This window comes from Carcharhinus amblyrhynchos, chromosome 11 (genome assembly GCF_965287045.1).
Source record: "Carcharhinus amblyrhynchos chromosome 11, sCarAmb.v2.hapA, whole genome shotgun sequence".
Taxonomy (NCBI): domain Eukaryota; kingdom Metazoa; phylum Chordata; class Chondrichthyes; order Carcharhiniformes; family Carcharhinidae; genus Carcharhinus; species Carcharhinus amblyrhynchos.
In genome coordinates, this window is record NC_137334.1 from 34,972,179 (window position 1) to 34,995,918 (window position 23,740).

The window sequence follows — 23,740 nt, forward strand, 5'->3', positions numbered from 1 at the left end:
ATTGAAGGATGAACAAAAATAGAAAATGCTGGAAAATCTCACAGGTCTGACAGCATCTGTGGGGAGACAATAGAACCAATTTTTCAAATCTAGATAACCTTCCATGAGTTGAAAGCAAAGAGAATCAGTGGAGATTTATACTATGAGAATGTTGGGGCGGGGGGAGTGGTGTGGAAAGGGACAAGGGGAATGTAAATGAGGAAACAGAAGGTTGAGAAAGTGCTAGAAGGTGATCAGAATCCGTGAATGGCAGAACAGAGGCGCTGATTGGGTTGCGACATGTTTGTCCTTGGCCTTTTGCTATGTTCTAGTGAACCCCAATGTAAACTGGAGGAACTCCATCTTCCAATTAGGCACTTTACAGACTTCTGGACTGAACATTGAGTTCAATGACTTAAGATCGTGAACTCTGTCCTCCATCTTCACTCCATTTCCATTTATTTTAATTTGTTTCATCCCATTTGTCCATTTTATTATCCTTCTCACCTCCATTTTTCCACTTTCTATTCCAGCTCTCCTCCTTGCCCCCCTCCTCCCACCACCCCCCACCCCCCCCCACCACTCCCCCCCCCCCCCACCCCCCCCCCCTGCCCGAACAACTGCCACATTCCTCAGGCAGTCCTTTAACAATATGCACCACTGTTCTGCCATTCATGTATTCTGATTGCTTAATGGGCACTTTTTAGCATCTTCTTAGCTGCCTATATCCTCTTTCACTCCTCCTGCCTGGTGGGATTTGCCGGTCCCACTAAAGTCAAGGAAGGTTTGAATGACCTGCCACATCCACTATCGTGAAACCTACTGCTCTAGGGCCAGAAGATCCCACTCTTTGACTTGGCATCTATTGATAAAACACCAGGCTATGTTTAATTGATAATTTTGTCTTTCTTTTGCAGGGCCTATTGGTGGCAACAATATTCTGCTTCTTCAATGGAGAGGTAATGATGTTTCTCACATTGTGATGCTGTTACATGTGATACTCAATCAAAAGCCATTTTAGGGAGCGTGATTAAGGAAAGATATTGGGCTGATTTGGTCCTTTCATTCCACAGATCTTGTATACCAATTCTATTGTAATTCCGTTTAAACCACTTATTCTTGTGATGAAATTTCTGCAAAGATTAAGCTGTTCTGACATAAAACATTTATTAGAATGCTATTCTCCTGAAGAAAAGTATTACCTATGGCATTATCAAACTGGTGGATAATTTGGATTGGTTAGAAGTCATTGAACAGGTTCTATCTAAACAGCATCAATTTGAGCTTCGCTTTTGATGAACTTGATCCAGTGAAGGGAACATAAATTTGCATATACTGGCTTGTGAATGTTTCAAATTTGTCCTTGGAATGTGCTTACAAATCTATCACTTGGAGGAGCAGAAATATTGGGAAAAATGATTCGATTGGCATCATTCCCCTCACAAACTTCAGCAAGAACCCACTCAATGTTATTTGATGAACTAATCCTAAAGTGATTGTAAATAGATCAAACCCATTTTCTTTATGAAAGAGCTATAATTTTGTCAACTAGAATCGTAATTTAAATTTTAATTTCCACTTCTATTGTTTAAACATTTGGCTTACATATTACCCTCAGTTACTATATCTGGCAGTGTAATCAAATGTGGGAGTAGTTTTGTTAATGGCTGTTAATGGAGATTCAAGGAGTCCTCACGGTGCAATGACTTCTTAGTATTAGAGGACACTTCTTGAAATAAAATTGTTAGCTATAACATTTTTTTATTCATTCATGGAACATGTGTGTTGCTGGCTGGCCAGCATTTATCAATCCATAGTTGCCTTTGGAGGGTAGTTGAGAGTCAACCACATTGCTGTGGCTCTGGAGGCACATGTAGGCCAGACTAGGTAAGGACAGCAGATTTCCTTCTCTAAAGATTAGTGAACCAGATAGGTTTTCCCAACAATCCACAATGGTTTTATGGTCATCAGTATATCCTTAATTCCAGATATTTTTCTTTGAATTCAAATTCCCCCTACTGCTGTAGTGGGATTCGAACCAAGACCATTAGCTGAGTTTCTTGATTGATAGTCTAGCAATAATACTACTAAGCCATCATCTCCCCAACTGTGGATTGAATTCAGCATCTGAAGTGGTCTGTTCCAATCAGGAATAAATAGACCCACCAATTTCTATGGAATTTATCCTGTAAAAATGATGGCATGACCAATAAAAAGCTAATGTGATAGACTATACTGTGAAACTCTCTCTCACTTTCTCACTTCTTCTAACAGGTTCAAGCTATTTTAAGGCGTCACTGGATGCAATACAACATTCAGTTTGGAAACAGCCTGACTCACTCAGAGGGTCTGCGTTCTACCTCTTGCACCGGAACGTCTATTACAGAAATGCACGGAGGTCTGTACAACCATGAGTCCAATAATGAATATGTAAACGGGAAAAGTTTTCATGACATTGAAATTATCAGTCTGAAAACAGGAGACTTCTGCACCTAGGGAACTGCCTCCTATTGTTGAAGATTTCAATGACAGTGAACTTCCTCCTTTCATTTCGATGGAAGAGTTCAGCTGAGTCTGCACTGAAAGTTATTTTCATCGTCAAACGCCACTCTGTTACTTCCCAATCACTTATTTCACATGAGATGAAGTGAAGGACATGACAAATATATCCGTGGCCTGTGACACAGTTGGAAGAAAGTAACCTCCACTGAAACAGGAGACTTGGAAATATTCTTGTATTTCTGGTCTTCAGATCACTGTCTCACATGCTGTCAGGCAGTGAAGGTAGGTGCAATAGACTCTAATTCCACAGGAAGATCGTTTTTGTCATGTTGATAAACTAATATCATGGTTACTGTACAATGACTTACGTGTGCCAATAGAAGTCGAGTATCCTTTATCCAAAATCCTCGGGGCCGATCGCGTTCTCAGATTTCAAATCATTTTGGTTTTTGGATACCACACGTAGGATGAAACCTGCATACATAACATCAGCCTAAGCCTAGGCTAGCTATAGTTTAAAGTAAATATCACTGAACAATAAATACGGGGTACCTGTAGTGCCATCAGCAAAATTGGTGCTAAGTGCAAACACCCGACCAGACTCGACAGACGGCACAGTGACTAGCACTGTTGCCTCACTGCTCCAAGGACCTGGGTTCGATTCCCAGCTTTGGTCATTGTCTGTGCAGAGTTTGCATGTTCTCCCTGTGTTTCTGTGCGGGTTACCTTCAGGTGCTCCAGTTTCATCCTACGTTCCAGAGATATGCGGGTTAGGTTGATTGGCCATGCTAAATTGCCTCGTAGTGTCCCGGGATGCGTAGGTTAGACAGATTAGCAGGGTAACTATGTGGGGTGACGTGGATAGGGCCTGGTTGGGGTTGTTGTCGGTACAGACTCAATGGGATGAATGGCCTTTTCTGCACTGTAGGGATACTATGATTTTAGACTTCCCATGCTAAAAGTCAGCAAGATTCATATATGATTTAGGTAACATTGGCTTCCAGCACTAAAAGTCAATGAGGTTCATAAGAAGCCAGGTTTTGGATATAAGATAGAGAAAGCTGCAAAAATGCAACATCTGTAAGGGGAGAGGAAACAGTTAACATTTCGAGACTCCCTGACCTTTCTTCAGAGCGTTTCAGATTTTGGAGGAAATTCCCCCAAAAGTGATGAATTGTTAGATAAACTGATCTAGATCACAACTGCTTTTTCAGTGCAGATTCAGACCCGAACCTCCCACATTCTGTGCAGTGCAGAGGTCACAACCGTGAATATTATTAAAAACCCGGGAGGGCGGGGCCTATTCGCACCAGAGTCTGACAGTTCTCGAACTCTGTGCATGTGCAGTGGCCCCGATCTGTCAGTCTTCCCATTTGCTGACCAGCTTGATGGCTGGACAGCCCGGGACGCCTGCAGTGCTACCCCTCCAGCTCCCTCCCCCCCCCCAATCCTGGGTGTCCATCCAGCCGAGTCTGATCCCCCTAGGCTCTGCCCCAACTGGCCCCTCCCCCTTGGTGCTGCCTGATGCCTGATGGACAGTGGCAGTGCCGGGGGAAAAGGCTGGCAGTGCCAGGGTGCCCATGCCCAGAGGGCACCACCCCACTGGGGGCTCTGATTGCCTCCCCTTCACTTTGGCAAGGTCTTCCGCTCATTTCCTGAACATGGGGAGCTATCCTAAACCCCACCGGAATGAAGTACTCCTGGTGAGGTGGGAGATGCTATTGGGCCCAGCAAGGTCTGTGCCGGGCCTAATAATCACATTTAAAATACGTTTAAAATAAATGTAAAACATAATCAATGGCTTACCTCACTTCCCGCTGGTTTTCTGCGCATTCCCGGCGGCGACATTTTCTTCCAGTTGGGAGATGCGTGCGGGTCATAAACACTCACGAGGAACCCATGATATAGCTGACACGCACATCTCCAACCCAACCTACCAGAAAAGTTGCGGATCGCAATGGGAGAATCGGACCCTTTGTTTCAGATTCCAGCATCCACAGCATTTTGCTTTGATTTTGGATGTGTTTGGTTTTCGGATTTACAGATAAAGGATACTCAACCTATATTGTCATACAACTAACCAGTTCTAATCTCTGCGTGTGGTGTAACTTTCACTGGTGAAGAGAAAAAAAATCTTCTAAACATTCCCTCAGGGTTTAAGTTCACTGCCCTAATGATATATCAGTTTTACATTTTCTATATTTTATATAAAGCAAGCTCTTATAATTAACGTATAAGAAAACATTTACATAACTATTTTGCAGTATTGAATTTTTGAATGTCATAATGCTGGAAAATAAAATAGTAATCAAGTAGTGTAACTTTGTTTTTTGCTGTAAATACGATTTGTGAAGTTTTGGTGTATTTATTGCTTGGGTAGTAAAAATAGTAACAGAACAGGAAAATTATTTTATTTACTTCATTCTCTGTAAAGCGCTTTGAGATGCCCAGTGATCATGAAAAGCGCTCTATAAATGGATGTCTTTCTTTTGCATTCTGCTTTTTTCTGGTAACAAACCAGTATTACGTCCTTGATTTATGTAATGTGTGGCTGATATTAACTATTACAAATGGAGTTAACTTCTGCTGTCCATGTGCCATGCTTTTCAACAATTTAAACAGGACTTGGAAACTAGATGGAAAATCTGACTTCCTTACATTCATGGGATGAAGAAGAGAAGAAACTCTGAATTCCTTTAAGGAAAAGCTGGCATGGAACATTTTGAAGGCTGGGCAGTTGTTTAACATATATCAAAATACATTGTTGGTCACCCCACTTTAAAACTGATCCTTTAAAACAGGATCCTTTATATTTTCTTTGAATCAATTTTAGAATTTGTAAATGTAAAAATGGTATCTGAATCTATTCTTCAAATCATAGAATATACAGCACTGAAATGGTTGCCTTAGCCCATTAAGTCTGCAGTGTTTTTCTGCATATTGTATCTAATCCCAATCAATTGTTCATCATCTACTAATTTTCTTTCCTAGCAAACAATTATCTGAAATAATGCATTGACTTCTTTCGCCGGAATCTTGCTACCATTTACGGCAGTGGGAACTTATGGTCCTGCAGACACGCATCCTCACCATGGGTTCCCAGGCAGTGAGGGGTGCATTCAAGAGGCGACCCCATTGACCACAGTGGGACTATATGGTCCCACTGCCACAAAACACACTGCAGAGTGGAGAAAAATTCCACCCAATGTTTGTGAATGTCATAACCTTAAGCATGCATCATTATCAGAATGTACTTTAAGCAAAAAAAATGTGAAAGGATTTTAGGTTGAAACAAGAAATCAGGCAACATTTATGTTTAAAAACAAAACATCAACTTAGGAAAAAGGATATTTCTTAATGAAGGAGGATATTTTAACTTTTTTAAAGTTATAATCAAAGGGCAGCTGGATGTTAAATATGTTTCAGATTTAATAATGGAAACAAACAGTTCTAATTTGTTTTTCAAAATGACACAGGCAACTATCATGATCTAATCTGTTTGATAGTTGCCGCATTACGTTTCCGACACACTTTATAATACCAATATAGTACCAACAGTCCTAAGATGTACACAATGTTATGGGTGGATTGCATGTGTTGTAGGATTAATCATTTTACAGGACAGATCAGAGATCCTCAACAAAGTTTGTTTCACTTCTGAGAATGTTAAAATACAGCTTTCAACCAAACTATAGAGGATTCAATCTCCTCAAGCCTATTACCTACTGTATGAATCTCATAGCCTACGGAATAGCTGTTGTTATGATTTTCATGTTTATCATAGTCTTCACTGAGATGGTCATGGCCACAGCTGCTGAGTATTTTATTTTTTCACTTGAGAGAGTCAATGCTGATGTTTGCGTGATTATGATTACAAGGTGATAGTCAAGGGCTCAATAAAAGTGTATTGTTACACAATATTAGCATAAAAAACTAAAGGACATTGCTTTGTCTCAATAAGTGACAATGGGTCTATGTTTTGGCAGAATGGTGTAACAGTTTAAAATAATTACACAAATTTTTTAAATATTTGAAAAAATGACAATAAAAGATATTCATGTTATATTATTTGTATATCTGTTTTATTTTTACACATCATATTCATGTATATCAAACTAAAACATAGGCCTGAACACCCCTTCTTCATCCGCAGAATTAGCGGAGAATGTAACCCCACCAGCTCCCAATGTTCCACTGCTATTTTATACTCTATGATCGATTGGCATCAGGTGGGACTTCCACCCTTCACCTGGGAGGATGTCCTGCCTTTAAGGTCTGCCAGCCATTCTGACTGGTCGATGCCCTCCAGTCCTTCCATTAACAGCATGGGTGGTTGCAAAAGGAATAGCAAGGAGTTGTGTGAGACTAACTGCAGGGAACAAGAGACCCAGGTAAGTGTAAGGGGTCCCAGTGACAGTAGGTTAGGCCTGGGTGGGCTGCAAATGGTGGATGGCAGGGGAGGGCAGTGATTATTGGTGTCTCAGTGGGTAGACTAGGATGGGGTGTAGGCCTTAAGAGGAGGGCACACCCAGTCATCAGGGGGTTTCTGAAGGAGGTGCCCTCCCCCAACCCTTCCTACCTGCGATCTTATTTTGCTTATTTCTATGTTTCCTCCTCAGACGTCCAATTCGCCTGCCAGCCTCAAAGTTGAGACTGGGCAAGAAACAGCCTTAATTGAGGCTCGACAAGAAATGGCCTTTAAGTGCCAATTAATTAAGCAATTAAAGACCTGAATTCGGGCAAGGCTCAGCTTCCCTTCCAAGATCTTGTCAGCCCAGCATAAAATTGCTGCATGGTGCAGGCGGACGGGACTCCATAGGGAATCACATCCCTGAAATTTCATTCTTCTTCCCGCCTAAAACCTATTGATGTGGTGGGAAGAGAGCATAAAATTCTGGCCAGAAAAAACAAACTTTACATCAAATTTTAAGGACATTTTTAGATTATGCTCTTCACTATGGTATGGAGAAATGTTATAATTTTTAATATATTTGGGTCCACGGTGGTATTCTATAAAGTCGTGGCTATGTATACGTGCGTGTCTATGAATGGACATAGCTCAATTAAGCTGGACAGTGAGTGCCTACAAAGTTGAGACCATCAAAAGGATACAGATGTAAGACATGGGGTGGAATTTTCCCACCCATCACGGGAATCGTAGCGGGCTTGGGCAAACCGTGCAAAGGTCTGTTGACCTCGGACATGCTTTTCTGGTCTGTCACTATGAGACCATAAGACATAGGAGTGGAATTAGGCCATTTGGCACATTGAGTCTGCTCTGCCATTCAATCATGGCTGATATGATTATCATCCCCATTTTCCTGCCTTATATTCCAGCTTTATATATCTCTTAAGAGAATGCACCATCTAGCCAGCAGAAGTTACCAAATCAAAAATAACTTACAGACAGAGAAATCAACTGAGAAAATCCAGAAGTTTCTGAAAGACACGCAAACTGACGATATTGTTTTCTGAGATAGACTAAATTCTATTATTACTTTTTTGGTTAACAAATGGATATTGTACTTGTTGGAACAGCATTCCAGTAGAATCTTATTTTAACCGGTATGTTACTTGTTTAAAGTTCCCTGTTAGTTAAATAAATAAATTGCTAAGTGTTCATCGACAGTGAATGCCAGGTATTTCTGTTAGTTAACCACTAAACGTTACTGAAGGACAGTTCATCTTTCCATACACTTTTAACAGATTACGAGGCAAGGTATTTTGCTTTGGACGGATTCGGTGTCACGTCGCAAAAGGGGGACAACCTCTGCATTGTAACACTTCCTAACTGCCAACTGAACTTGCATGTTAACCTTAAGAGAGTCCTGAACCAGGACTTCCAGATCCCTTTGTACTTCAGATTTCCGAAGGCTTTCGCCATTTAGAAAATAGTCTACGGCTCTATTCTTCCTACCAAAGTGCATAGCCTCACACTTTCCTTCATTGTATTCCAGTTGCCACTTCTTTGTCCATTCTTCTCCTTGTCCAGGTCATTCTGCAGCCTCCCCACATCCTTGACACTACCTGTCCGTCTATATATATTTGTATCATCCACAAATTTAGCAACCATGTCCTCAGTTTAATCTTTCAGATCATTAATGTATATAGTGAAAAATTGTGGTCCCAACACTGACCCCTGTGGAACACCAGTTGTCACCAGTTGCCATACTGAAAAGGACCCTCTTATCCCCACTGTTTGCCTTCTGTCTGTCAGCCAATCTTCTATCCGTGCCAGTACCTTGCCTCTAACTCCATTGACTCTTTGCTTATTTAGCAGCCTCCTGCAAGGCACCTTGTCAAAAGCTTTCTGGAAATCCAAATAAATCTTGTTCACTGGCTCTCCATTGTCTAATTTCTTTGTTAACTCCTCAAAGATTTATAACAGATTTGTCAGACATGACTTCCTTTTGATAAAACCATGCTGACTCAGCCCTATTTTACCATGCTTTTCCAAATGCTCCACAATTTCATCCTTAATAATGGTCTCTAAGGTCTTACACACGACCGAGGTCAGGCTAACTAGCCTATAATTTCCCACCTTCTGCCTCATTCCCTCCTTAAACAGGGGTGTTACATTAACCTTTTCCCAGTCTTCTGGGTCCTTCCCTGACGCCAGTGTTTCCTGAAAGATCACCACCAATGCCTCCACAATTTCCTCAGCTATCTCCTTCAAAACCCTGGGGGATAGTTCATCTGGTCCGGCTGATTTAACCACATTGAGATATTTCAGCTTCCCTAGCACCCTTCTCCTTAGTGGTGGCCATGACATTTACCTCTGTCCCTGACTTTCTTGACGTTCTGGCATGTTACTGGTGTCTTCCACTGTAAAGACTGATACAAAGTACCCATTCAGTTCCCCTGCCATTTCTTTGCCCCCATTACTACTTCTCTAGCCTCATTTTCCAGTGGTCCAATGTCCATTCTTGCCTCTCCCTTACCTCTTATATATCGAAAAAACTCTTGAAATCTTCTTTCAAAAAACTGGCTAGCTAACTTCATATTTCATCTTCTCCATCCTTATTGTTTTTTTTAGTTGTCCTCTGTTTGCTTTTAAAGGCTTCCCAATCCTCTGACTTCTCACTAATCTTCACATTATGGTATGTTCTTTCCTTTGCTTTTATGCTATCCCTGACTTCCCTTGTCAGCCATGGTTGCCTCATCCTCTCCTCTTCCTTGGAATGAATTTATGTTGTGCTTTGTGAATTATTCCCAAAAAACTCCTGCCACTGTTGCTCCACAGCCTCTCCAGCTAGACTCCCTTTCCAATCAAACCTGGCCAGCTTCTTCCTCATGGCCTTGTAGTTTCCTTTATTCAATTGTAGCACCATTATATCCACTTTCAATGCCTCCCTCTCAAACTGCAGGGTAAATTCTATCATATTGTGGCTACTGCCCCCTAGGGGTTCCTTCACCTTAAGTTCCCTGATCAAGTCTCCCTCATTACATATCGGAAGAAGTCTCACAACATCAGGTTAAGGTCCAACAGGTTTATTTGGTAGCACAAGCTTATAGGGCATTGTTCCTTCATCAGGTGAGTGAAGAGTGGTGTTCACAAACAGGGCATACATGGACACAATTTACAAGATAATGGTTGGAACGTGAGCCTTTACAGGTAATCAAGTCTACAGGTGCAGACAACACAAGTAGAGAGGGGATTAAACACAAATAAAAAAGATGTGAATTGTCTCAAGTCAGGGCAGTTAGTGAGATTTTGCAAGCCCAGGCAAGTCATGAGAGTTACAGATAGTGTGACATGAACCTAAAATTCCAGTTGACGCTGTCCTCATGCGTGCGGAACTTGACTATCAGTTTTTGCTTAGCGATTCTGCGTTGTCGCGTGTCGTGAAGGCCGCCTTGGTGCAGATCCAATGACTGCTGAAGTGTACCCTGACAGAAAGGGAACACTCCTGCCTGGTGATTGACAAGCAGCGTTCAATCATCCGTTGTCATAGTGTCTGCATGGTCTCCCCAGTGTACCATGCCTCGAGACATCCTTTCCCGCAACATATCAGGTAGACAATGTTGGCTGAGTCACAAGAGTATGTACCATGTATCTGGTGGATGGTGTTCTCACGTGAGATGATGGCATCCATGTCAATGATCCGGCCCGTCTTGCAGAGTTGTGTGATGTTGTGGTCACTGTTCTCCTGAAGGCGGAGTAGTTAGCTGTGGACAATAGTCTGTTTGAGGTTGGGCGGTTGTTTGAAGGCAAGACGTGGGGGTTTGGGGATGGCACTGGAGAAGACGTTGTAGCTTCTTCTCTCTGGGGAAGTACTGGACGACGAAAAGTACTCTGTCCACCGTGTCGCGTGTTTGTCTTCTGAGGATGTCAGTTCAGTTTTTCACTATAGTGCATCGGAACTGTCGATTGATGAGTCAAGCGCCATTTCCTGTTATTATGAGATCATCTTTAGGTGTCTGTTGCGATCCTCCTCATCTGAGCTGATCTTGTGTATCTGGAAGGCTTGTCCGTAGAGGATGGCTTCTTCAACGTGTTTAGGATGGAAGCTGGGCAAGTGGGGCATCGTGAGGTTATCCGTGGGCTTGCAGCACTGTGAAGTGCTGAGGTGACCGCCCTTGAAGGAGCTGCGTGTTTCCAAGAATGCAACTGACTCCGGAGCGTAGCACATGGTGAGTCTGATGGTGGGATGGAACTTGTTGATGTCATTATATAGTTGATCCATATCATTACACATCACCAGATCCAGATCCAGAAGTGCCTGTTCCCTAGTGGGCTCTGGCATAATCTGCTCCAAAAAACCATCCTGTAGACATTCCACAAATGCTTTATCTTGAGATCTACTACAAACTTGATTTTCCCAGTCCACTTGCATATTGAAATCCACCATCATTACTGTAATACTGCCTTCCTTATTTGCCTTATCTATCTCCTAATTTATTTTCTTGGGGCAAGCGTGGCTGGAAAATCCTGCCCATACATTAGAACATAGGCCCTTTGGCCCTCGATGTTGTGCCGAGCCAAGACTGAACCCAAGATCAAGCTATCCCACTCCCTATCATTCTGGTGTGTTCCATGTGCCTATCCAATAACTCTTGAAAGTTCCTAAAGTTTCCGACTCCACTATCACAGCAGGCAGTGCATTCCACACCCCAACCACTCTCTTAGTAAAGAACCTACCTTGAACATTCCTCCTTTATTCCCCACTATGAACCTTATAGTTATGCCCCCTAGTAATTGCTACATCCATCGAGGAAATAGTCTCTGAATGACCATCTTTCTATCCCCCTCATCATCTTATAAGCCTCTATTAAGTCGTGTCTCGTCCTTCTCTGCTCTAAAGAGAAAAGCCCCAGCTCCCTCAACTTTCCTCATAAGACCTACCCTCCAAACCAGGCAGCAAGCTGGTAAATCTCCTCTGCATCCCCTCCAATGCTTCCACATTCTTCTTTTAGTGAGGTCACCAGAACTGCGCACAATATTCCAAATATGGTCTCACCAAGGTCTTGTAGAATTGCAGCATAACCCCACGGCTCTTAAACTATAACCCCCTGTTAATAAAAGCTAACACACTATAATCCTTCTTCACGGCTCTATCCACTTGAGTTAACTTGAATTAAGTTGAATGTTCTATTATAAAATAAGCCATAGATAGAAATTGAAAGATAAAGAAGAAAGTTGTGTTATCTATTAAATGTCAAAAGACTATAAGAAGAGTTTACAATTTGGAAAAACTCAAAAATAAATAAGCCAATGTTATTATTTTTATTTGATCCAAAAGTGGCAGCAATAGGGAAAGCGTAAATGATTTTGCATCCTGTGAAAGTTAATTTTCAAAGAGGGCAAAGGATAATGGAATCATGAAGAACAAGAAACAACACTTAAGGAAAGGTTGGGAGCTGTGTTTGGAAATGACCTTTTGAAACCTGGGGTGCTGGAAAAGAGTTTTGAAGAGGCAAAGTAAGGCAAATTTCTAGCTAACCCAGAAAAGTGCCTATTTTAGTGATTTGTTTTCAAATTTCTTGAGTTTCTGCAGCAGAGTGGGAAACACTGAGAAGGCATGTGATACATCTGCCTACATCAACAGTGAGTTTGTCCTGTTGTAATATTACTCTATTTTATAGATTAAACATTCATATTAGATTGTTGCCTAAAAGGGTGTTTACCTGTGAGTCAAACCAAGTAGGAAGTCTTTTGGAGGAATGTTTTGAAGATTAATTTTCACTATGTATTTATAATTTTGTGTGATTAAGTTTTCTTTTGTTAATAAATGTTTAAATTTAATGTTTAAAAGTGTTACTGGAATTTGTGGCTTCTGGATTCAGCAAATTAAATCTTCTTGTCATCAAAATGTAAACAAAAGTATTGTGATATGCAAATTCCCTTTGGGATTTGGTTTGTGCGGCAATTAGCATCAACTGGATCAGAGTAGTAGTAAACCATAAAGGCAGAGTGTTCTCAATACACACTACGGAAAGGTAATTCTGTTCTTATCCTGTGACATAGCTAGTTGATAATGGAATCTTCAACTTGGTATTATCAATAGCACAATTAAGCTGTTCTTGACCAATAGCAAAAATCCAATCTTACCATCCCAGTTTGAACAATTCTGTTTTCTGCACTCATACTACAAGCTATGTCACGTTCAAACTGAGCATCCGGATCTGTGCTGGGGAGAGTTATGTTTAACCCTCTAATTAGATGTGGTTGATATAGTCTAGATGGCAGAGGTGGAAGTAAAAAATCTATCTATGTAAATATATCTGGTGGTGGAACTTAAGCATGGACCCATTGAGGTAAATTAGGGGTATGAATACACAGAGCAGAATATCCTATTTCGGATCTCTGTTGCAACACTGGTACTCCATCTGTTATGCATCAGTCTCAGAGCAGGATTACAGAACCCATTTACTGATAATTCCAAATATTACTTCAAGGCTAAGGGTCAGCCTTTGTTAAGTGTACCTCCTGGGATAGGAAAGCACATTTCACAAGGCACACTGGCTTGATTGAATACACAGGTACATGTCAATGACTGTAGTGAATACACCATCACAGTCAAATTGCATTCCAGGGGACAGATCATAGCAGGTAACACATTTCAATGAGCAGGGTCATAAAACATTACCCTAGTCTACTAATATCAAATAATAACTGCTTGATAGGGCTGTTACTGTAATTTCTGAGCAATAACAATGCTAGTGTTAATAAAGAGCAATTAAAGGCAGAACACATAATGTCAAACTCATTCCACATTATGGTATCTGTGATATTGTATGGAGAATGAATGTGAAACCCAAGCCAGAGACAAACTATTGTAATCTTTTGGTCGTATTTCCTGTTATGACACAAGCCCTCATTCATAGCAAAATACACTAATGTGTACTTATGGAAGGAATCCAAATGGTTTATTAGTATTTCCTACACTTCTCTTTTATGATGTTTGTCAATGAAATAAAAAGAACTGCCAGCAAAAGTCTTGGTATTTTTCAAATGTTGAATGATTTGCAAAAAACAAAAATTGTGCAAATGATTAGCTGCAATACACCATTCCAGTTAGAAAACACAAAGCACCAACATTAGCTGGGAAAAGAAGTGTTTTCACAAGAGTTTGCTCAAAAAGTTACGGTTTAAATTTTGAAAACTGCAGCTGTTCAATACCTGAGTGCTGGTAAATGTTCATGATATTCCTCTTTTGAAAAGGTACTTGGTCAACTGAAGCTTGCTATCACATGATACATAATAGCCTATTGTCGTCAAATCCATTTTTCTGACTCACCAGATAGCCACAAATAATGGTTCCATCATGCGTACAAAAATTGGAAAATGCAATGAGATGTTGACAAGGCAAATAATCTGTTGTTACAATACCCATTATTTATTGGAAATTCTGATCTGATAGTAACTGGAGAATCAATGTATTTTCTACATTCATTTTGTGAATCAGGATTACATCAATCTCCAGGTTTTAATTCTGATTGCTAAGGTATCTGTCTTTAATTGCCATAGATTCAGGTTTTCCTATTAGCAGGAGAACACACCCTAGCTTGAGGAAAGTAAACTGTTGGTGAAAAAGTGTTGGAACACAGTAAGCGTACCATTGGCTATGTTGTAAACATAATATTAAGCTGTGCAGCAGAATACTTTCAACAGCATTATTTCATTGATAATTTGACGTGCTGTTTCCTCTTGTCACATTATCTAAACAACCAGGCCTATTTTGATTTGATTTTTTTGTCACAAAGATTGAGACAATCCATACAGCTGACTCTATCACTTCCCTCCCTCCCTAAATGTTCACCAGGCTAGCCATCTTGTAATGTGACTTGCTATTCTAGCCCTGATCTCAGATTTTTCTCTCTAGCTTTTATCCCATCTCCTGCTATGTTTTCTCTGAGAGCTCATCTTATTTATGAGACCCACCTTCTGTTCTCTCAATCCTATTCTCACTACACTACTGACAACCCAATTTCCCTCCCTGGTTCCAATGTTAGCTGATGTAGTTAATGATTCCCTTTCGTCGGGGACTGTACCCCTCCCATTAAACTCTGCCATGAGCACTCTTCTCCCAAAAGCACCTGCCCTTGTTCCCTATGAGCTGCCTCTTTGGGGAGGAAAGGGAAGACACAACTTCCTTTCCTCACCAAAGTCCTTGAATGTGCATCCGTGACCATCTTTCCTATAACTGCATATTTGATTTCTTCTCATCAGGTTTATGACTGTGCTAGAATACCAGAACAGCTCTCACAAAAGTCACAAATCACATTCTCTGTGTCTGTGGCTGTGGTAAACTGTCTCTCCTCATCTTTCTCAACCTGCCTACAGTGATCAATACAGTAAGAAATCTCACAACACCAGGTTAAAGTCCATCCAGTTTATTTGATAGTAAACCCACGAGCTTTCGGGGTTTGCCTCTTCGTCAGGTGAGTGGGGAGTCCCAGTCCAACGCCGGCATCTCCACATCATGACTACAGTGATCAACACAGTTGACCACAACACCCTCCTCCAATTTGGCCTGCCATTTTCTCCACTGTGGGTGGAAGTAGCCATTGCCTGGTTCTATTCTTGTCTGATGACAATATACAATGATTTCTCAATGATACTGGCATTTATGAAGCCCACATGTTTTTCACTGAGATCTCCCTTCGAACACTATTAAAATTATGTTCCACGTTTTTGTGCATTCACTGTCTTTCACATTTTCATTCAACTCAAACACCATGCTTATAATTCACATGTGGTTAAGTGTATTGCTGGTCTTGAATAATCCAATAAACATTCAATGGGATCAAGAGAAAAATAGTTGGCAAAGAGACACAAGTTTTGACCCAATCACAATATACAACGATTTCTTAATGATACTGGCATTTATGAAGCCCACATGTTTATTCTTATCTGGACAGTGAATCACTTGATTCACCTGATGCATTGATGTCCTCCAAGGAAAGAATTTTGTCATCCAAATCCACTCTGACTTACACATGTCCAAATTCGCAGTAATGTGTTTGACTCTTAGCGCTCTCTGAAGACGGAGGAAGCCATTTAGTTGTGTCAAACTGTTATAAGAAAGTGTAAGACTTAAGATGTAAGAGCAAAAGCAAGACCATTTGGCGCAATGAGTCTTCTCTGCCATTCAGTGAGATCATGACTGACTTTTCACTGTATTTCACTGTACAATAATAAATCATATTAAATCAGAGTCTGTTTCACACCGATTCAGGATTCGCGCATGGTGGTAAAGGGGGAAGTGTTGGTTAAGTTGGACGTACAGCCCATTAATTCAATTTAAATACATTCAAATGTCCCAATCGCGGCCATTTTCGGGCCTTGATAGATGGGGAACCGGCGTGAGTGTGGACACAGATCGCACTACTCACCTCATGCCCGATTTTACTAAGTTTTTGCTAAAAACGGGCGTAACCTGATGATAAAATTGTCTCCTGATGTCATAAAGCCTCATGGCATCTCCTGCAGCTTCCTACCTACCATTCTCAGCTGATGAACTCTATTTTGAACTCTACTTGAAAGAAGCACAATGAATGGCAAAGGCATAGAATGCATTCAGGGTCAGCTCTTGCTTTTGTAAGAATTGGTGATGTCTAATGGAAGTAATTCTGACTTTGTAAGTGACTTGAGTTGACAACTCATTTTATATCCCTGAGTTGAATGGAAATCATGATGTGGAGATGCTGGCATTGGACTGGGGTAAACACAGTAAGAAGCCTCACAACACCAGGTTAAAATCCAACAGGTTTATTTGGTAGCACAAGCCACTAGCTTTTGGAGCACTGCCCCTTCATGTCCTGGTTTGAGACAATGCATATCTCTTTAACCTGTGCTTAACCCTCTCTCCACTCACATTGACTGTAGCTTTTAGACTTGATTGCCTGTAAAGGCTTGCATTCCAAGTTTCTGTCTTTATATGCCCTGTCTGTGAATAGAATTCCCACTCACCTGATGAAGGGGCTACACTCCGAAAGCTTGCGGCTTGCGCTACCAAATAAACCTGTTGGACTTTAACCTGGTGTTGTGAGATTTCTTACTGAATGGAAATAACATTGGTGAGTTATAAAACAGCCTGTCAATCCATTGTCGCCCATTTCACACTATCATCCAAAGTCATAATTATCCCAATGTCTCAGTGAAGTACCATTTTTCTTAATTTCTTCCTGATTGAAACCAAACTCAATTGACTGTCATTTATATTCAATACATTCAAAACAAACTTTTAGGCTTGTTCTAATTTACGTAAGCTCTTTTAATTAAAACTTGGAGCAATTGCCAAGTGTCTTAATTCTGCCTGCCCACAAAAAGTAGAAAACATCAAACAAATCTATGGTTGTAAAGCTATGCATGGGATTAATTAATGACCTCTTGTTGAAGGCACTCCTAGGTAGCAGTGATCAAATAATGAGTGAATTTTACATTCAGTTTGAGGAAGGGAAGAATGCATCCAAGATTAAGGATGGAAATCTTTGATCTCGTCCACGGCTGCGATTCTTTGCTTCAACTGCAATGAATGGAGCGCCAAATTCTACGTTCTCGCTGGCAGTGCTAATGGGAGCAAACAAAATCGGAGACTCCCAGCCTAGTATTTTAAACTAAAATAAGGACATTTAAGAGGGCACAAAAGTGGAGCGAACTGGCAAATGTGCTTAAAGGGATAGGCCACCAGGTGTTCAGTGGCAGCCTCTTAAAGGCATATTTCAGATAACACAGAATAGACACATTCCAAGGAAAAAGAAAAATTCCAAGTTGGGGGTATCATTCAGGGCTAACTAAGATCCTTAGAGACAGTATCCAATTAAAGAAATAAGCATACATTTGCGTCAAGTCAAGTGGCAGAAAGATAGGAAAGAATATACAGAACATCAAAAAAAATGACAAAAAAATTGATCAAGAAGGAAAAACCAGAAAGGTGAGCCAGTAACATAAAGTTTCATAATAAGTGTTTCTATAGATAGTTAAGTAAGAGTTAACAAAGTCATTGTTGCTCCTAAATAAGGTATGTCTGGGGAATTGATAATGGAAAGTGGAGATATGGTGGAACTAGACAAGTATTTTGCATCTGTCTTCACAATAGGGGAAACAAATATCATCCCAGAAATGGCTTAGGTCAGACAGTGGAAGAAATATGAACTCAGGAAAATGATAATCATCGATGAAGTGATATTGAGCAAATTCTTGCGTCTGTGGGCTGACAAATCCCCAGGACCAGATGGACTTCACCACAAGGTCTTGAAAGAAGTGGTTAATGAGATAGGTGATGTAATGGTTTTAATTTTCTAAAATTCCCTAGGTTCGGGGATGGTTCCATTACATTGGAATGTAACTCTTTGATTCAAATAGGGAGAAAACGGAATGCAGGAAACTATAGACCAGTTAGTTTAACACCTGTCATAGGGAAAATGTTACAAGACATTATTAAATTTTTTAAAAGCTGATTTATTCGTGTCACAAGTAGGCTTACATTAACACTGCAATGAAGTTACTGTAAAAAAAGATGTTATTGAAAAAATTCCAGGCAATTGGCAGAGTCAACATAGTTGGGTGATCATGCTTAACCAATGTATTAGCGTTATTTGAAGGAATCACATGTGCTGTGGATAAAAGGGGACAGGTGAATGAACTGCATTTAGATTTCCAGAAAGCATTTGATAAGGTGCCACATCAAAGGTTTTTGTGGAAAATAAAAGTTCATGGTTTCAGGCCAAATTGGCATGGATTGAAAATTGGCTAGTTCAGTAGGAAACAGAGGGAGCTTACCGTCCACAGGAACAGGGATAGGGTTCAAGGTCGACAAAACCTGGCAGTCACGAATCTTGGCTAGCAAGATCGCATCTTCTGATTTTTATCGTCCCTCACAGGCAATGTAATCAGGTTCACAAATATATTTAAATGTATTTACATATTATTCAAGGCTCCCCTCCTCATATATTGAATCTCAGATACATTCTCAAACCATGTCAATGTGCTGTCACGTCAGCACGGTTTACAACAGGTTCACATGTGAACCAGTCATGGGGATTGCCCTCAGAGCAAAGGTGAGTGGCGGAGAGGAACATGGCCAGGCAGTGGCCTGGAAATGCCACCTGGCACTGCCCCTTTGCACCGGTTGGCACTGTCAAGTTAGTCCCCATGCCCATGCCAACCTGACATTGCCAACCTGTGCTGAGGCAGACTCCAATGCGAGCCTCATGGCGTATGGGAAGGATTCATTTATTTGTGATGGCAGGGTGAGCTGAAGTGGGACCTAGGGATGCCAGCAATGGCTGTTTGGGTGGGGAGGCTGGGTGGATGCCAGCACTGAATGTGTGGGAGAAGGGTTAGGAGGAAGAGGTCCGATATTCAGGGGGAGGAGGGGGGAATGGATGCTGGCTCTGAATGTTGTGGGAGTTGCAGGGGGAGCAAATGCCAGTTCTGATCAGGAGTGGAGGAGGTGGGTGATGAAGGGGAATCCCTGACACATCCGTGGTAGGCTGCGGGGGAGGTTACATTTTGGGATTGATCAGGGCGCCCTTTAAACAAGGCGCCCCAATCTCAGTCTTGCCAGGCTCTGCCGGCGTGTTACAATGCCGTCCTCCACATGACGGCATGAAATATGTCCACCAGTTTTTTTGTGAGAAAATGTGTCAAGATCTGAAGAGAAAACAAATGTGTTTCTCAACACTGCCATTTTTCGGTAAGATTTCAGCCAGAAAGTTGGCATAGATCGATCTTTTTTTGTGGTTGGCAGGATGTAACCAGAAGTTTGTCATGGGGAATCAATTTTCTCACAATTTGTATAAATAACTTGGATGAAGGGGCTGAAGGTATGGTTGGTACATTGCTCATGACACAAAGATGAGTCGGAAAGTAAATTAGACATTGACAGGTTAAATCAATGGTCAAAGATCTGGCAAATGTAGTATAATGTTGGCAAATGTGGTATTGCCTATTTTGGCAGAAAGAATAAAAAATAAGCTTATTATCCAAATGGAGAGTGATTGCAGAGCTCTGAAGTGCAGAGGGATCTGGGTGTCCAAGTGTATGAATCACAAAAGGCTGGGATACAGGCACAGCAAGTGATTAGGAAAGCTAATAGAATATTATAATTTAGAGTGAGGCAACCTCCACAACAGTCACTCACCTGATGAAGGAGCATTGAGGTTACAATTGGGTCGGCATGTTCTTACAGAATGGCAGAGCAGATTTGAGGGGCAGAGTGCTTCTGCTTGTATATTTGTATGTTCATTTGTTTTAAACATTCCATCTTGCTCCTTGGATAAATAATTCATTGATAACTTTCAAAAATAATCAGAAAACAATCAGCAACACAATGCAAAGTCCACAAAACTGACTTTTGTGTATTTTAGCTCCTATGGCGGGATGACAGGTTGTTAATCCATTCTAGTTATCAATATGCAAACTCAAGGCTTAACAATTGACTCAAAAGATTAAAATCTTTTTTCTTTGCAAGAACAACACAGGAGAGCTTTTCCATCCATTCACACTGGCGGGTACTTCTGGTTCTGTTGGAGGCGTTGGTGTGTATCACCAACGTTCCAAAGTTCATACACACCCAAGTAAGTTACAAAATGGGAGGATACATTAAGCAATTTTTAAAAGTAAAAAGAGTCAGTTCCATTTGATTTGGTAGATTAGCGCCTTGAATGGTCTCACACTGGAGAAATTATCTCTGTGAAGAGATCATTTGAAGAAATTGGTGGACAGTTTCTGTTTGGTCTCCTGGAATCAGCAGTTAATGTGTTTTTTAGGTACTGCCCACAGTGTACAGCTGGTCAAACAGCAGGCAGGTTAAATGGAGAGAGACAAATTGAGAGAGAGAGATACAGGGTGAATTTTACTATCCCGCCCGCCACTGGAATCAGAGCAGGCGAGGGGCAGACTATGGAAAGGCTCATCAACATTGAGCGGGATTATCCAGTTTCAGAGTGAGAGTGGCCGGAAAATCTCACCCATTGTATTCATTCAGGGCAATCCTTCTTCTTGTTCCTCTCTTTTTCTGTACTCTGGCCTAAGGAAAAATAATTTCTTAAACACTGAGAGGGTTAGTTGGTTTATCACATGATCCCTTCTCACCAACTGACCAGTTACGTAAACATGGTCATATTAAATTGATTCCATGATTGGACATGCTTAGTTTTTGGCTGGAGGAATGTTTTTGTCAGCCAGGGTCCATTGTCCTCAATGATTTCCTTTAATGGGCTTGTTCCACACCTAGTTGAATACACACGTGATTGGGTGTTTTGTGAATCAGTCTGGAGATGGGGGCCATTTACATTTCTCTGAGGTGATCTCTTCTGATGAGTTATTTGATACGGCCTGACGCTACTTTAGTGGCTTTGGGATTTGTAATGTCAAGTTAAGCAAAGGTCTGACATCTTAGAAGCTACTGTTCCAAACTAATGAAACACAGTCTTTTAAAACTCAACCAGCGATTCAGCTCTATAAACAAATAAATAAATTGACTTTTTTGCTGTCCATATTAATATTGTCACTTACTTCAAGATTCAAAGTGCGAAAGGATTTAGGAACAACTTCCACATGTTATATTTTGTTCATATGAAAGTATTCACAACCAATAAGGAATTCACCCTACCCCCCCAACACAAATTCTTCATTCTTTATTCAGTTTCCGATGGCTCAGGTTCTGCATATCTGTACACTAAAGGAATTTTCAGCTATTTCCGCTCTGAGGTCAAACGTGCAACCTGTATACTAATGATTATCGCAGGTGACGGTACAAGAATATTTCACCCCACCCCCACTAGTTTATGTTTGTTTATGGAATTAAAAAGCCATTGTGTCAAATCCCTCGGGTGAACATACGCAGTCCTTCAGCCCAGTAAATCTGGTAAACACTATATCAAAATGGCAAGCAAGAAAGATCGGGGAACATATATTTCACTGAGATTTCAAAAAAGCGCTTTGCTGTATCTCCCACTGGTTATGTTGCCATGTACAATGCTTTCACCATCATCCACATCAGATTCACCTTTCATCTGTAACTGTAGCGGTTCTCCAGAGTTGCCTTCAAAAACAGGATATTTCCACAATACGCAGGCAGTTCATTCTAGCATTGATTTCCCTTGCTGATTTCAATCTGTGTTTGAATGTTTCTCGAGTACCACTTCAGGTTTGTTGCCTGTGGCACAATATTGGTTTACTTGAATAGGAGGTGTTTGAATGCTTTTTCAAAATCCCTTTTATTCCAATCAGAACAGCTTCCTGGAATATCACAGATGTGCACTGATACATTATGGTTACAGAGGATGTTTCAATTAAACATTAGATTTCTGCGCTCTTTAAAATCTGCCACAATCTTTAATACGCTGCTGCAAAAGGCAACACAAGGCAACTTTCAGCAGAAGGCAATCCATTTGGAAGAAATAAAAAGAGAAAGTGCTGGAAAAATTGAACAGGTCTGTCAGTCTGTGTGGAGAGAAATAGAGTTAACCTTTTGAGCCTCTTTATGGGCCCATAGTGGCAGAGTAATTAGCACTGCTGTCTCACAGTGTCAGGGGCCCGAGTTCAATTCCCAACTTGGGTGACTGTCTATGTGGAGTCTAAAGGCTCTTCCCGTGTCTGTGTAGGTTTCCTCCAAGGCTCTGGTTTTTCTCCCACATTTTGAAAGATGTGCTGGTTAGGTGCATTGGCCATGCTCAATTCTCCCTCAGTGCACCTGAAACAGGTGACTATGAGATTTTCACAATAACTTCATTGCAGTGTTAATGTAAGCCTACTTGTTACACTAATAAATAAACTTCAAACTTTTTGTCAGAGGTATTTTGGATTGCTTTGTCTTGCTTTATCTTTTAACACGGAAATTGTTTTAAAGTAAAAATTCTAACCTTCTTTGGTGAAAAATCATACGTGCCAGTAAATCTTTCGCTGGTGATTCCTACCCAGAATGTCATGAGAAGGCTGCTCAAGCTTATGATGCCATCCAAAGTTGAATAGTTACCAACATAGGCTAGCTGGGCTTGGATGAAAAATGGGGGATTTATAAATTACCTGAGGGCCAGCCCATCAATCCACAGACTAACAAGACTCAGTGGCTTTATCAGAAGATGGGGAGCAAGAATGCATTTCCTGCTGGCTTTAGCATAATCTGTAACCTAAATGTGGTTATTTTGCCAGTATCTGTTTCACATTCTGTTGAATATGGTTCTTCACCGAAACCTCATTACTGTCACCATGTTAAAATTGGAGATTGTTTTGCCTTGCGCTGCTATACTGGACTGTTAACAACTAGATCCCAAGAGAGGATGCATTAATAAAGCTAACTGAGCACAAATACTTGCTCCCCTAATCAAACTTGTTGAGCTTATGAATGGAAGAATTTAAAAACTCATTTGTGCTGCAGTTGTTTGATCAACTATCTACACTCTTAGTCAGTGCCATGCATATAAAAAGCTACCACAAGTAACATTTTACCATAGATCCTAAATGATTTCTGAGAAATACTGGCAATAATCGGGAGGTGGGTTGAACTTCTCACCTTAAGTCAGGTGACAATTGTTCAGAGCCAATGATGAGCAATGTCTTTATTTATTTGAGTCATTCTGTGGGCCTTCAATGGGCTGTAATGCCAACAATTAGGGATGTCATTCCTGTCAGAGGAGAGGACACTGTGAAGCTTCATGGCACAGCAGAAAAAGCTCCCAATTTTATGGGAAACCAATTAAAGCATATAGCATTCAATAAATTGGAGATGCAAAAGACAATTAAGTGTTACTCTTGGAAGAAGCTACAGGATGAAATGGGAATTATTTGAGTGCAGGCATTATGGTC

The 23,740-nt window shown here is 40.9% G+C and overlaps 1 protein-coding gene across 2 annotated transcripts in view; it reads left to right on the top strand.

Moving 5' to 3' along the window:
• The window catches only part of LOC145350030 (calcitonin gene-related peptide type 1 receptor-like), an 83,805-nt gene extending 78,161 nt beyond the window's left edge, over positions 1-5,644 (top strand). For both annotated transcript variants that reach the window (XM_080198846.1, XM_080198848.1), the window contains exons 12-13: positions 897-938; positions 2,254-5,644. In XM_080198846.1, coding sequence (XP_080054972.1) covers positions 897-938; positions 2,254-2,475 — 264 coding nt within the window. In that variant the 3' untranslated portion in view covers positions 2,476-5,644. The remainder of the gene's footprint in view (positions 1-896; positions 939-2,253) is intronic.
• Positions 5,645-23,740: the final 18,096 nt, after the last annotated feature.